We start from the raw sequence: 15423 nt of genomic DNA, 5'->3' as shown, positions 1-15423 counted from the left end.
ATAAAACACTGACGAAGGAAATCAAAGATGACATAAACAGATGGAGGAATATACCATATTCTTGGATTGGAAGAATCAATATTGTGAAAATGACTATACTACCTAAAGCAATCTACAGATTCAATGCAATCCCTATCAAACTACCAATGGCATTCTTCACAGAATTAGAACAAAAAATCTTACAATTCGTATGGAAACACAAAAGACTCTGAATAGCCAAGGAATCTTGAGAAAGAAAGATGGAGTTGGAGGAAACAGGCTCCCCGACTTCAAACTATACTACAAAGCTACAGTAATCAAGACAGTATGGTACTGGCACAAAAACAGAAATACAGATCTATGGTACAGGATAGAATGCCCAGAGATAAACCCATGCACATATGGGCACTTAATTACGACAAAGGAGGCAAGAACATACAATGGAGAAAAGACATCCTCTCCAATAAGTGATGCTGGGAAAACTGGACAGCTATGTGTAAAAGAATGAAATTAGAATACCACCTAACACCATACACAAAAATAAACTCCATATGGATTAAACAGTTAAACATAAGGCCAGACACTATAAAACTCTTAGAGGAAAACATAGGAAAAAACACTCTTTGACATAAACCACAGCAAGATCTTTTTTGACGCATATCTTAGAGTAACAGAAATAAAAACAAAAATAAACAAATGGGACTTAAACTTAAGAGTTTTTGCACAGCAAAGGAAACCATAACCAAGACAAAAAGACAACCCTCAGAATGGGAGAAAATAATATTTGAAAATGAAATAACAAAGGATTAATCTCCAAAATATACAAACAGCTCATGGAGCTCAATATGAAAAAAATCAAACAATACAGTTAAAAAATTGATGGAAGACCTAAACAGACATTTCATACAGATGGCCAAGAGGCACATGAAAAGATGCTCAACATCACTAATTATTAGAGAAATGCAAATCAAAACTACAATGAGGTATCACCTGACGCTGGTCAGAATGGCCATTTTCAAAAAATCTAGAAACAATAAATGCTGGAAAGGGTGTGGTGAAAAGGGAATCCTCCTGCACTGTTGGTGGGAATGTAAATTGATACAACCACTATGGAAAACAGTATGCAGGTTCCTTAAAAAACTAAAAAGAGAACTACCATATGACCCAGCAATCCCACTACTGGGCATATACCCTGAGAAAACCATAATTCAAAAAGGGACATGTACCAATGTTCACTGCAGCACTATTTACAATAGCCAGGACACGGAACCAACCTAAATGTCCATCGACAGATGAATGGGTAAGGAAGATGTGGCACATATGCACAATGGAATATTACTCAGCCATAAAAAGAAACGAAATTGAGTTATCTGTAGTGAGGTGGATGGGCCTAGAGTCTGTCATACAGAGTGAAGTAAGTCAGAAAGAGAAAAACAGATACCATATGCTAACACATATATATGGAATCTAAAAAAAAAAAAAAGGTACTGATGAACCTAGTTGTAGGGCAGGAATAAAGAGATAGACATAGAGAATGGACTTGAGGACACGGGGTGGGAGGGCGAAGTGAGAGTAGCATTGACATACATACATTACCAAATGTAAAATAGTGGGCTGGTGGGAAGCAGCAGCATAGCACAGGGAGATCGGCTCAGTGCTTTATGATGACCTAGAGGGGGGATGGGAGGGAGGCTCAAGAGGGAAGGGATATGGGGACATGTGTATGCATATGGCTATTCGCTTCATTGTGCAACAGAAACTAACACAGTATTGTGAAGTAATTATATTCCAATAAAGATCTATTAAAAAAAAACAAACTCAGTAAAAAAGCAAGCAATCTATTTAGAACATGAGAAAAAAATATTTTAGTGAAGATGTTATACAGATGGTATTAAGCACATGAAAAGATGTTCAACTTCATTAGCCATCAGAGAAATGAAGATGAAAATCACAATGAGAATCCACCACACACCTATCAGAATGGCTAAAATAAAAAACAGTAACAACACCAAATGCTGGCCAGGATGCAGAGAAACTGGATCACTCATATACTGCTGGGGGGAATGTAAAACCGTACAGCCACTCAAGGAAACAGTTTGGCAGTTTCTTAAAAAAATTAAATAAGTAACTACTATATAATACAAAAATTGCTCTCCTTGGCATTTATTCCATAGAAATGAAGACTTACATTTATTCAAAAATTTGTACATGAATGTTTATAGAAGTTTTATTCATAATAGCCCCAAACTGGAAACAAGACAAATATCGTTCAGGGGGTAAATGGTTAAAAAAACAAAATCAAAGGTACACCCACACTATGGAATACTATTCAGCAATAAAAAATAATCAACTATTGATAGATACAACAACCTGAATGAATCTCCAGAGATTTATGCTAAGTGAAAAAGCCAATCCCCAAAGCTTACATACTGTATGATTCCACTTACACAGTATCTTGAAATGACAAAACTATAAAAATGAAAAATAGACTAGTAGTTGCCAAGGGTTAAGAAGGGGTGGCGGAGGGAGGGTATAGTTATAAAAGGGCAAAATGAATAATCCTTATGACTATGGAAATGTGCTCTATCTTGGCTTCTATCATTCTTTGCTTTTATTTTTAAAAATTGAAAAAATTTTTATTTTATTTATTTATTTATTTTTGCAGTACGCGGGCCTCTCCCTGTTGTGGCCTCTCCCATTGCGGAGCACAGGCTCCAGACGCACAGGCTCAGCGGCCATGGCTCACTGGCCTAGCCGCTCCGCGGCATGTAGGATCTTCCTGGACCGGGGCATGAACCCGTGTCCCCTGCATCAGCAGGCGGACTCTCAACCACTGCGCCATCAGGGAAGCCCCTTATTTTATTTATTTTTATTTTTGGCTGCATTGGGTTGCTGCACATGGGCTTTCTCTATTTGCTGTGAGTGGGGGCTACTCTTTGTTGCAGTGGGCGGGCTTCTTATTGCGGTGGCCTCTCTCATTGCGGAGCATGGGCTCTAGGCACGCAGGCCTCAGCAGTTGCGGCACGTGGGCTCAGTAGTTGTGGCTCACGGACTCTAGAGTGCAGGCTCAGTAGTTGAGGCTCACGGGCTTAGTTTCCTTGCAGCATGTGGGATCTTCCCGGACCGGGGCTCAAACCTGTGTCCCCTGCATTGGCAGGTGGATTCTTAACCACTGCGCCACCAGGGACGCCCATTCTTGATATCCTGGTTGTGATACATGCACTAAAGTTTTGCAATATGTTACCATTGGGCAAAATTGTGTAAAGAGTACATGTGATCTCTCTGTATTATTCCTTACAACTGCATAAGAATCTACAACTATGTCAAAATAAATTTTTAATTTAAAAAAGTTAAAAAGCCATAGGAAAGATAAAATGGAATAATAGAAAATAATTAATCCAAAAGAAGGCAGAAAAGGAGGTAAAAATGAACAAAGAACAAAAGGGACAAACAGGAAACAAACAGTAAGATGACAGATGTAAAACCAATAATTAAATTAAATGTAAATGGAATAAATAACTCCAGTTAAAAGGCAGGGATTGTCAGATGCCTAAAAAAGCAAATCTGACTATATGCTGTTTACAATAAATATACCTTTTTTAAAAACTTTTTGTTATACTCAGAGAAGAGTTGTAAGAATAGTACAAATAATTCCCAAATACCCTTAGTATTTTTCACTCAGGTTCCCCAAGTGTTAAACATTTACCATATCTTCTTCTTTTTTTTTTTTGCAGTACAAGAGCCTCTCACTGTTGTGGCCTCTCCCATTGTGGAGCACAGGCTCCGGACGTGCAGGCTCAGCAGCCATGGCTCATGGGCCTAGCCGCTCCACGGCATATGGGATCTTCCCGGACCAGGGCACGAACCCGCGTCCCCTGCATTGGCAGGCGGACTCTCAACCACTGCGCCACCAGTGAAGCCCTACCATATCTTCTTTATCCTTCTTACTAACTCTGTCTTTCTATTATTTTTCTAAACTATTTGATAGTAAGTTGCAGACATGATGCCCATTTATCCCTAAATACTTACAGTGTATAATTCCTAAAAACAAGCGCATTCTCTAAGATAACCACATACAATGATAAAAAAAAATCAGAAAATTAATCTTAATGCAATACTATTATATTAACTGATTTAATCAGATTTTTTTCATTGTCTTAATGATGCTATTAATAGCAAAAGAAAATCCCAGATTATGCATTGCATTCAGTTGCCTGTTTTTTAATGTCCTTTGATCTGGAACAGTTCCTCATTCTTGCTTTTTCTTTCGTGACATTGACATTTTGGAAAAGTGCAGGTCAGTTTTTTTCATAGAATGTTTCTCATTTGGGATTTCTCTGATATTTGCCCATGATTTGATTGAGATTATGCATTTTTTGGCAAGAGGACTGCAAAAATGTTGTGTGTATCATATCAAGGGGCATATGATGTCAATTTGTCCCATTGTTGGTGTTAATTTTGATCACTTGACTATGGTAGTATCTCGACAGTAAAGTTATTATTTTTCACTTCATAATTAATATCTCGTGAGAAAATACTTTGAGATTATGCAAATATCTTGGTACTCCACAAACTTTCACAATTTTAGTACACACTCATACCTGAATTTCTCTTATTATGATGGTTGCCAAATGGCATTTTTTCCCTAATTCATCATTTCTTCTTATATTTATTAGCTGGCTTTCTAATATAAGGAAGAGAGTCCATTTTCTTCCTTCCTATCAGTATTAGAATCATGGATTCTTATTTTACACAACAGTTTATAATGTTTTATTGTCAATATTTATTTGATACTCAAATTATCCCAGATTTAGTCAGTGGAAGCCCTTTAAGCTTCTTTTGACATGTTCTGAACATTCCTTGAACATTTCCTCACTTTCTGGAACAAGATGTTCTAGGCTCATTTTATACTTTACCTCAGCTCTGGAATTCATCATTTCCTTAAAGAACTCTGGTTCCTTTTAGTATAAACTAGTATTTAGAAACAAAGATCTGAGTACTAGGTGTGCTCATTGCTACTAGGGTGTAATTGTTTCTATGCTCTCTCAGTGGGTAAAGGTAGGAAACAGATGTATGAATTCACACACACAATATATATATATATAAAACACACTCACACATCTACATTTATTCCTATATCTATCTATATTTATTAGAAACCACAAGTTCATGTTGATACCTCCAATTCCAATCCAGCAACACAGGGTTCCTTCTATCCTTTCCCCTTTTCATATGTGTAACTCTCTTCTCTGACAGTGAGAAACTTGGCTCTCATTAACCACAATACATTTATTTGTTTAATCCTAGCATACACATAAGATGGTTTTGAATTGTTAACTCATACTTTCTGTGAAAAAGAAATTTACTAACTAGAGTTTAATATTTACTTACACTTCATTTTGTCTTTAGCCTGAGGGCGTTTAGTCCAGGTACTGTGTTTTACCTTACTTGGACAGACTAGTGGTTTCCAGGGATTGGAGAAGATGAATAGTTACCCGTAAAAGGGTAGTACGAGGGATCTTTGTGGTGATGGAACAGTTCCATATATCTTGATTGTGCTGGTGGTTATATGAAGCTACAAATGTGATAAAATTACACAGAACTACCCTCAAATGAGTGCAATCTAGGTGAAATGGATGAAATCTGAATATGTTCTGTGGATTATACCAATGTCAATTTCCTTTTTGTGATACTGTTATAGTTATGCAAGATGTAATCACTAGGGGAAAGAGGGTGAAGGGTATACAGGACCCCTCTGTACTAGTTTTTGCAACTTCCTGTGAATCTATAATTATTTAGAAATAAGAAGTAAAAAAAAAGTTGCTTGGGCTTGTCCTCCCTCCCATTCCCCACCCCATGGTCCCAATTATTATTCATTTAAAACACAGGTTAATTTGTGTCTGTTTGTATTGCATGTTAGGCTCCCATCCAACTTCCTTGCTGGTTTATTTTTCTTTTTTTGAGTATATAAAACATTAATATGGTTCTAAAAGTCTAAAAGTTATAACTATACAAAGAAGTATACTCAGGGAAGTATTACACTACCAATACTACCATTAAGGTCATTCCAACTCCAGCTCAGCACCTTATCTCCTTTCTAGCCCATTGCCATCTATCTACCCCTGTATGTAAGCAATTTGATTAGTCTGCAGTTTATCTTAACTTGGTTTCTTTTTTTGTAAATTATTATAATCATGTATATTTAAAAATTTCTCCTTCTTACAAAAAGATATGTATATTTATTATGCATACTCTTTTGTATTTTGCTTTGTTTACTTAACAATACATTTTGGAAAACAGATCATAAATATTTTGCTCCTATTTTTAAATTTTACTTTTTTACAGCTACATCTTCACTGTGTAGATGTACCACAGATATTCAACCACTGCCCTATGTATGGGCATTTGGGTTGTTTCTAGTATTTTGCAATTACAAACATGCTGTTGTGAATATCCTTGTGCATATGTATTTTTATACTGTTAAAAGTGTACCTTCAGGGTAAATTCCTTGACATGAGATTGCTGGGTCAAGAGGTACATGTACCTTTAATTTTGTTAGATATTGTAAAATTCCCCTCCATAAGGCTTGTACCATTCTGCAGTCCCACCAGCAATGTATGAGTACCTACCCGCTTTCTCAAAGCCTCACTAATAGAGTGTTTTATAGTACTTTAAAATTTTTACTATTTAGATAGGTTAGAAATAGTACCTCAGTGTAGTTTTAATTTAAATTTCTTTAAATATGAATGAGGTTGAACATTATAAGAAAATAAAATCACAGATCACCACCTCTAGTAAACATAGATGCAAAAGCCCTTAACAAAATATTAGCAAATTCAATCTGTCAATAAAGAAAGGATAACATATCACAGTCAAGTAGGATTTTTTATTCTAGGAATGCAAGGTTGTTTTAATATTAGGAAATTAATCAATGTAATTCATCACATCAATGGAAGAAAGGAGAAAAAATTTGACTATCTCAATAGAGGAAAAATATTTCACAAATTTTAATACCTATTCTTCACAAAAACACTCAATATATTAGAAATAGAAGGAAGTCTCCTCAATCTGACAAGGGGTACCTATGAAACACCTACAGCTAATACTACTACTAAATGGCCAAAGACTGAATGTTTGCCCCCTAAGATCAGGCATAAGGCAAGGATGTCTGTTCCTATCACTTCTCCAACATTCTACTGGAGGTATTAGCCCATGCAGTAGGGTAAGATAAACAAGCAAAAGGCATACAGATTGGAAAGGAAGAGGTTAAACTGTTTTTATTTGCAGACAAAATATTGCGTATGTAGAAAATTCTAAGGAAACTACAGAAATATTCCTACTAGAATAAATGAATTCAGCAAGGTTGCAGGATTTCTATATGCTATCAATGAAGCACTGGAAAATGATAGGTCACATGGGTTATGCCTTTGTCAAAACTCATGGAAGGATATTTATGTAAATTAGTTTGTATCATTTAATTGCATGTAAATTATACCTAAACTTTTAAAAGTTAAAACAACCAAGATAAAAGTATATAAAGTATCTTCTAGTATAATTTGGGGTGGTTGCCAATATGCCCTTTCTGAGAAAGTTTAAAGTAGGGCCAGGTTTTATTTAAAATTTTTTTGTCTATGTTAAGCCCAAATTTGTTTACATTTACCCATTCCTTAGATTTCCCATCTCTCACCAGAATCTGGGCATAAATGAATGAGTGGTATGGGAGTTGGACCCAAATGAAATATCCCTAACAAAGTGATAGAGCAAGCATGGCATTTATGAATGCTTCCTTTTGGCTGACCACTGTAATGTATTGCCTTCTTTGAATTGACCTTGGATTTAAGAAGTCCTGGGTTTAAATCTGGATTCTGAATGTGATTAGCTGTGTAAACTTGGGTTAGTTATTTAACTACTTAGAGTATTTTTCTCATTTGTTAAACAGGAATAACATTATAAAGTTTTATGAAAACATGAGATAATTAACATGATAATGACTGGCACATTGTAGGGACCCAACAAATGTTTGTCTTAATCTTAGCAGGATATTTTAATTAAATCTTTATTACAATTCTATTTGGTATGACATTTTTTTCCAATAGAGGAACCAGAACTGTACAAGAATAGTCTTGGCTGCCAACTGGGAGCTTAGGGGATGGGGATGGGAAGCAGACATGGACCTGATGGAGATAATTTCCCCCAAGGGCCACCACCGTAAAATGGCTTTCTCATAGTTATTTCTATACCAGCAACTGTTCATGAATTCATATTCATTCCAGTTTATTTTTCTTCCTTCAGATTTCTAAAATTACTGGTTCAAAGGAGGAATCACTGGCCCTAGCCAAGAGCTCTATTTCCTTGTCTCTTCCTGATGAAATGCTTTACTAATTAATGCTTAGAGAAACTGAATTCCTTATTCTTAGTATCTGGGCTCATTCTATAGGTGCAACCCTATTCATTCTTGGGTCACCTCTTTTTCCCCTAATATTGGATATGCCTATTTCATTCATCCATCAAGACTTTAGTGAACAGTTATACCAGGCTCTACGGCTGAGGGTCAGAGAAGATGGTCGTGCCTCACAGCTGAACCTTGAGAGATGAGTAAAGTTATTAGACAGATGGATAAAGTGGGAAAATTTAGGCTCCGTTTAAGGTACCCTGCCTCTTCCCAAGAAATTATGCCTTAGTTGCAAATAATAACAACTGGTTGAGAATCTCTTTCTTTCAAAAGGTTAAAGAGACAGGAACTATTCCTCTACCTCTTTTTTCCTAATTTAACTACCATTTAGAATTTTCTTTTGAAATTATGTTCCCAGACCAAAACAGAAAACAAAAAACAAACGAACAAAAAAAAAAAACTAAGACTCACCTCTGACTCCTCTCAGGAATGTCCAGCACAAACCCAAACATCATTTCAGCAATTTTATTGGAGCTGCATGTGGGGGTCCTATCCACCTCTACGGCTATGGACAGCATCCTCTGCAGCTGGCATACAATCCTGAGTCCAGAACACAGAACACAAATGAGTGGGAGGGTCTGGCAAAGAGCTACCCTACTGGCTGGGATGAGGTCCCCACCAGTGTACTAAAGGATCTTGTAAAGCACACACTAGGGTCAGGGAGAACTACTCAAGCATCAGCATGCTTTTATTAGCAACTTCACCTACCTGAATCCCTTTTGCCAGATCATACTATCTGAACCTCTCAGAACCTGGGGTTGAGCTGTAAAAGCAAGCTACTTTTAAATTCAAAAAGAGAAACATACAATCTTAAGGATCTAGAGAACTTTAAGGATCACCTAACCTATAACTTCTCTATTTTACAGATGAAGAAACAGGTCCAGAATGACTAACAATTATTTGAATTTCTTTGATAGGAGAAAATATATATTTACCATATAGTCTTCGCCTGTTACTGGTTCCTTTACAATAATCTTTTACTAAGTTCAGTCTCAGAGTTTCAGCTGGTGAAACGTGACCCTCTCTCTCATCAGACCTAACTGTGGGAGACAGCCAGGCTGATGTGGCAGAAGGAATCTAGGCAACCCCTCAGAAGGTAAGCCTGGCCTTGAAGCTAGCCTTTTCTAACATGCACTATTATTTGTGAGGGAAGGAAGGGCTCTGTTTTCAGAAAATCTGCAGCCAGTGACACAATAGGTGGAACAGGGACTCTGGCATCAGATTCTGGCTCAGCAATGACAAGCTGATCAATTTTTGACAAATTACTAAACTGCTTACAGTCTAAGTTCTCTCATCTCAAAAAAGGAGAAATAATACCACCTATTTCATGAAGTTGTGATGTTTAAGGTATCTGGCAGATAGGCACTCATTAATGGTAAACAGCAGTGCCTACTGTTGTTGTTAAGATCATGATCACTTTTAGGGGGACCCTATTTTATTCTACTAATATCTACTTACAATAAATTTATTACTATTATTATTATTATATTAGCTTTCATTTAAGGAACAGTGTCTGCTTCTCTCTTGGGTCTATATACTGAGTTCTGGGATAACCCTACTTCCCTACTTTAGGACCTTCCCCAATCTGCTCAAGCAAATACTTCATTGTTCCAAAACATTCTCCCTTTAGATACAAGATTGTCTCCTAAATTAGTTAAAACCCATAGTACTTATATGAAAATCAGGTCAGTGCAACTAGATTAATATATAGCGTTGTGAATTTAGGCACAAATGCTGTATTTGAAATATCAAGTGTGACTGTCATTTTTAATATAATTGACATGGAATAGCAGGTTACTTGTGCAAGGGCAGTTCAAGCCCCCAAATCCTGGCATTTCTCAAAAAATGCCAAGACCACTTTCAATCCCATAAAAAAAAATGCCAGGAATCTCTTTCCAGTGTGGTCTGAGGTAATAGGACCTGCCCTGGTCTGAGCCACTGCTGTTATAACCTGTTGGAACCTGCAGGTTGAACTGCTCTTCTTCTTCCACGACTGGAGGAGAGACCCAGTTCCTTGAGGACAAGAGGCTGCTGGAACACCCACTATGCATGACTCCCCTTCTGTCAGTGGACAGATGAAGTGGTGAGTAGCTGTAACCCTGTATTGTCTCTTGGAATCTAGGAAAGGGAGGGCACTGTCTGCCTTTTGTTCCACTTCGGCTTTGTGAATTTATATTCACTTAGTGAAGTCCTATTCATCCAGGAGGAAAGCATCTGCTTTTGTTTTACCTTTGGAATTAGGAATTTAACCTTTAGTCAAACTAAGATAATTTTTAGTAAAAATCAGCCTATGTTACAAGAGCTTGTTAATTTTGGGGAAACTCATCTTAGGGGGTGGTGCTGTTCTCTAAAACAGTAAATCCCAATAGCCCCAGGAAAGAACTTCTGCCTGCTCCTTACAGCTGATTGGTGTTCTTTGTCAGGTTAGGTTGGGGAGAAGGGTAGCTACTGCTGGCCTTCAAGATTCCTGTTCCTGGAGAGGTTTGATTCTCCTTTGGGGACTGAGTTAATCTGTCTTCAGTTACTGCTTTGACCAACCACTTGATGACATCCCTGCAATGGAAAAAAGATAAGAAAGAAAAAGTTTAAACTTCTGTCTTACTATATGGTGCTCAGAACTGCAACTTTAACATGGGCTCCTAGACCTCTAGATTTCCCTAAAGGCAACAGAGAGGGTCCTTAGGCTACTTTCAATATTTATTTATTTATTTATTTATTTATTGAAATGAAATAAGTATTCGTTTTATTAACTCACTAGGCTAAGACCTGTGTTTAACAAGCAAGCCTAGTAATAGCACCATGGTTAGACTATAGCCTGCTTTTCCAAGCCATCATTGTACAATTTATTAAGCAAACAAGGGATCAAATGTCTCTCAGCCACCCAATGTGATCTTTTTACACATACTCCTAATAAGTCCCATTTGGAACAGCTGAAAATCTTTTAGCAAAAGCTTTGAAGATGAGCTCATGAACTCAGTTAAAATTTCACCAGTTAAATTAAGACAAATGGAAGGAACTCAAATGAGTAGTTGCCCAATCAGAGCCCATTATTTCTAAGTCATTAGCCCGTGTGCCCCGCCCTCCCAATAAATCCTTAAAACCTTGACTCAATTATTGAAAACCCACATGTAACAAAGTGAAAGGATTAATTTCCATTCCTCAATGTCTCAGCCACAGGTTTAAAAAAAACAAAAAACAAAACCCAAACAGGTATTTAAAAAATACTTACCAAAATCAGATAGGAAAATTAAAGCCTGCATAGTTATGAATCAGAATTGTTGTACTACAACCCGGTTGCATACAATTACATCAGTTGGTTCTGTATACAATCTAGAACTGACTAGCACAAAATTTAGAATAGAAAAAGCTATAAGAAACAGGTTCCTAACTACAGAAGTTGTAAATTTCAAAAGGGTATGAAAAAACTAATGTAATTTCAGACTTTTCTCCCTTTACATTTCAAACAGATGTTCTGTAAAAATATATACAATTTTTACAGACGATTACAAGTTTTTGTCTTAAAAACAGAATATTCCAGATTTGTAATTGAGCCTTAAGTCAAGTATTCTTGGCCATGACACTAGGCTAATAAACTAGGAATCACTCAAACCAAGCCAAAGGAGAACAGGTATAAACATCCTGAGCATTGGACTTTCTATTCAAGAAGCACATCTAGGAAAGCTAATTATAGAGGATAAAGCTTCCCTTCACACTCTGTTGTACAGTGTTGAGGCTTCTAGTCATAGGTTCTATTACTTGTAGCTTAAAATCCATTTTACACATAACGCTGGCGTTGTTAGTGCTTCTATTTTAACACTACAGAAGTTAATGGATTCAGTGGGCATATTTAATGAACTCTATGACTAGCCTGGCTACTGGCCACTTTCCTGTTCTAGGCAAGGTAATTAAAGTCTCTCCACCCTACCGTCTTCACTAAACCTAAAAGTCCTCCTCCATGGCCTCCCAAAGTTTGCCTGTTGCTGAAACTGAATTCCACTTCTTTCAGACAGTGACTCTTCAAGAGGGATTACTTTTCCCATGTATTTATTCCTGTTAGCCATAAGCCCCCTGCCGCTTGCTTTTCTACGTTGCTAGAGTAGAACTCCTGGAGGTTATGGCCTGCACAACTTGAAGTCCAACTTCATAAATACATCTGATTTCACAGGCGTATGTGGTTTTGGTGGCTGGAGTTGGTTAAGAGTCAATTATTGCACTTAACTACCTTATTAGATACGCCAAACCAGCTCCTACTCCGGCAACACCTGCAAAAGCCAGCAGCACATTTCTGATGCCGCCTTCTAGGTCCTCTACATGGAAGAAGTCCACAAACCCATCCCAGCCTCTTTGTTTGACTAGCCAGTCTCGTTTTGTCCTTACGAGGACATCTGTGATGCTTTCTGCTAATGGTTCGATGCAGCTTTCTTGGTTTATACTCTTCAAGTGTTTGGCCACAAAGGCACCAAAAGAAATGAGAGTCACAATCCTGCCACAGTTTGTTACTCCGTCACTGAAAACATGGACCATCACTCGAGACAAAGATTTGACATCGTCTTCGTTTTTGATGTCCAGTTTCCGAAGCATGCCTTGGAAGGCCGTCTCGTGGTTCCGTTGCACACCGTCCCCGACCCGTCGCAGGGTCTCTAACGCCTTCCGGCTGGCGGCCCCAGACCCGCCCAGTGGCTTCGCGTCCTTGGTGCCGGTTGCCTGCTCCCGGAGGTATCGAGAGATAATCTCCAGGGACTGCCGGTACAACTCGTCCTCCTCCTCCTCTGCTGGGGGCGGCGTCGAGGGGAGTGAGCCGTCCTTGCCCGAGCTGTTACTGGCCTCGCCGACCAACTCCAGCAAAGGCAGGACGGCCGGCCGCTTCCCTAGAGGCTCCGGCTCGCACCCGTCCAGCTCCTCTTCGGGCGACAAGATGGCGTCGGAGGCCGAGGATTCCATCTCTTCGGGCGGCGAGGCGCGGCGGGTGGGCGCGAAGAACAGCAGCCTGGCGGGGGTCGCGGTGACGTCGGGGCCCTCAGCGCCAATGGGCGAGGGCCGCGCGACCCTCCGGGCGTCGGGCGCGAGAGTGGCCGGGGGGCGCGGGCCGGCGCTTCCGCCAATCACCTCGCCGGTTTCCCCTCCCCCTACCTCTCGCCCGGCCGTGGCCTCCTTTCCCGCAGCCAAAAGCCGCCTCCCCGGAGCGGAGGCGCCGCTGCCGCTACCCGGTCCCAATCCGGCGCCCCCACAGTAGAGGTTGAGTCCGATTACTGCGTTTCTCTTGAGGCCGAACATCTCAAACCGCCGCCGCCGCCTACTGAGAAAAATGGGGGAGGCCCCAACTCCTATCTTGAAGAGCGGAAGTAACGAGTCTACTTTCAATATTTAAAAAGTCTAATGGAAACCCTGCACTTAATTGCAGTAAGGTTACAAAAGATAAGTAAAACATCAACATTTTTCTTTAAGTTAGAATTATTGAAAGGTATCTCCAAGGTCAAAGAGCACTATCTGTGGCTTCCTGACCAGGAACATTCCTTGACAAAGTGGAAAGTTGGACTGGATGACTTTGTTGGCTTTCTATGATTAGATGTCAGTTATTAATGCTAATAACCAAGGTTTAGAGTATGTGCAGTGGAGTCAAACCTTACACAGGTTGTAGGCTCACAAAGTTAGTAAGGTAAAAACATCTCATATAGTCAAAATTACTTTTGATGATCACTTAGGTAACCCAGGTAAAAATGATGGATTGAATATACACATCTAATTTTGTTCCCTCCTAAAATGCCACTAATACTACAGTAAATAATTTTTTTTTAAATCCACAAAGAAGGGAAGAAAAGGAGGGCAGATGATAACAGTAAAAATCTGGAAGCTGGAAGGAAAATGAAGTATATTCACAAAACAATATTCTACAGTAGTGGAAATGAATATGCTACAATGGATAGGTATGGACAAATCTTAGTACTCTATAATAATAAGTGAAATATAAAAGTACCAATTGATTACATACAGCATGATACTCTTTTATATACAGCTAAAAGGAACTAAAATAAAAATATATACAGGAACACATATAGATGCAATAAAACTATATAAAAAGGAAAGGAACATGATGAACATTCAGGATGCCAATTACTTTGGGTGCAAGAAGGTGCAAAAAGTGGGTGATGGGGGATGGATGTAGGTAATTGTCAAGGTCCTAGCCTTTGATTTAAGGGGTTGGGTAAGAGATGCTGATTACAAAATTCAAAGTAACCAATTAACTAAGTAAATAAGGCAAATGTCATGTTTAGATGATGTTTAATCTAAGTCTATGACTTTGGCAAAGGGATAAATTTTAACTGACTTGGCAGAATTGAGAAAGCTGAATCCTAAGCCAGCAGTAGAGAAGAGCAATCCTATTTAATCCTATTTACCAAAAACTGGAAAAAAAAATCTTCAATAAGTGCTGCAAATGGCAGTATGAGGTTTCCATGAAGTTAGGGTAAAAGCGGGTAAATTAAAATAAATATGATGGCTTGTAAGCTGTTTAAGAAGCTTTTAGATCTTCTCCCCCAGTGCTGAAGACTACAGGTTAACTTTGTGGAGAGGTAAAACAGAGGGTCTCTGGACTGGGATACCAGGCACAGCTGGGAGGCAAAGGCATCAAAGCAAAAACAGGGGCTCTAAGTGAACCTATGCATGCTCAGTGCAGAGGTCCTTGCCACCTTCCCAGAACTGTCTTCCCCAAACCTGGCATCCTGGTCTTTATCTTTCATGTAGGAAATCTGAAGTCTTTTCTGGAAAACTCATCCAGCCCAAGAGGAAAGACCTAAAGACATTGACGAGGTATTTTCTAAGAAACGGGCAGCCAGTTCCATCTACAGGGAAACTCAGAAATGACAAGTCCTCACCTGTACTCAGAGCTTCCAATAGCTTTTGAGTCACCCTTAAACGTGGATAGATTACAAAAGTTTACCAGACATCTATGGACATATTCTAACATGAGAGATAAACACCAAAAAGCCAAACCA

At 38.8% G+C, this 15423-nt stretch overlaps 2 protein-coding genes across 3 annotated transcripts in view; both read right to left on the bottom strand.

Moving 5' to 3' along the window:
- Positions 1 to 15423, bottom strand: part of SIMC1 (SUMO interacting motifs containing 1) — a 100127-nt gene that overhangs the window by 18696 nt on the left and 66008 nt on the right. For both annotated transcript variants that reach the window (XM_081231934.1, XM_081231933.1), the window contains 2 exons: positions 10832 to 10984; positions 8843 to 8971 (listed from right to left, as the gene is read on the bottom strand). In XM_081231934.1, coding sequence (XP_081088060.1) covers positions 8843 to 8971; positions 10832 to 10984 — 282 coding nt within the window. The remainder of the gene's footprint in view (positions 1 to 8842; positions 8972 to 10831; positions 10985 to 15423) is intronic.
- On the bottom strand, positions 12650 to 13743 carry LOC308615978 (induced myeloid leukemia cell differentiation protein Mcl-1 homolog; the record flags this gene model as incomplete). The annotated part of the gene is made up of 1 exon (XM_081231935.1): positions 12650 to 13743. The coding sequence occupies exon 1, from the start codon at positions 13703 to 13705 to the stop codon at positions 12650 to 12652; it is 1056 nt and encodes a 351-aa protein (XP_081088061.1). The 5' UTR covers positions 13706 to 13743.

The sequence above is a fragment of the Mesoplodon bidens genome, assembly GCF_964165515.1.
Source record: "Mesoplodon bidens genome assembly, chromosome: 4".
Taxonomy (NCBI): Eukaryota; Metazoa; Chordata; class Mammalia; order Artiodactyla; family Ziphiidae; genus Mesoplodon; species Mesoplodon bidens.
Note: the sequence above shows the minus strand (reverse complement) of the source record. Positions and strands in the feature narration are given on the sequence as shown.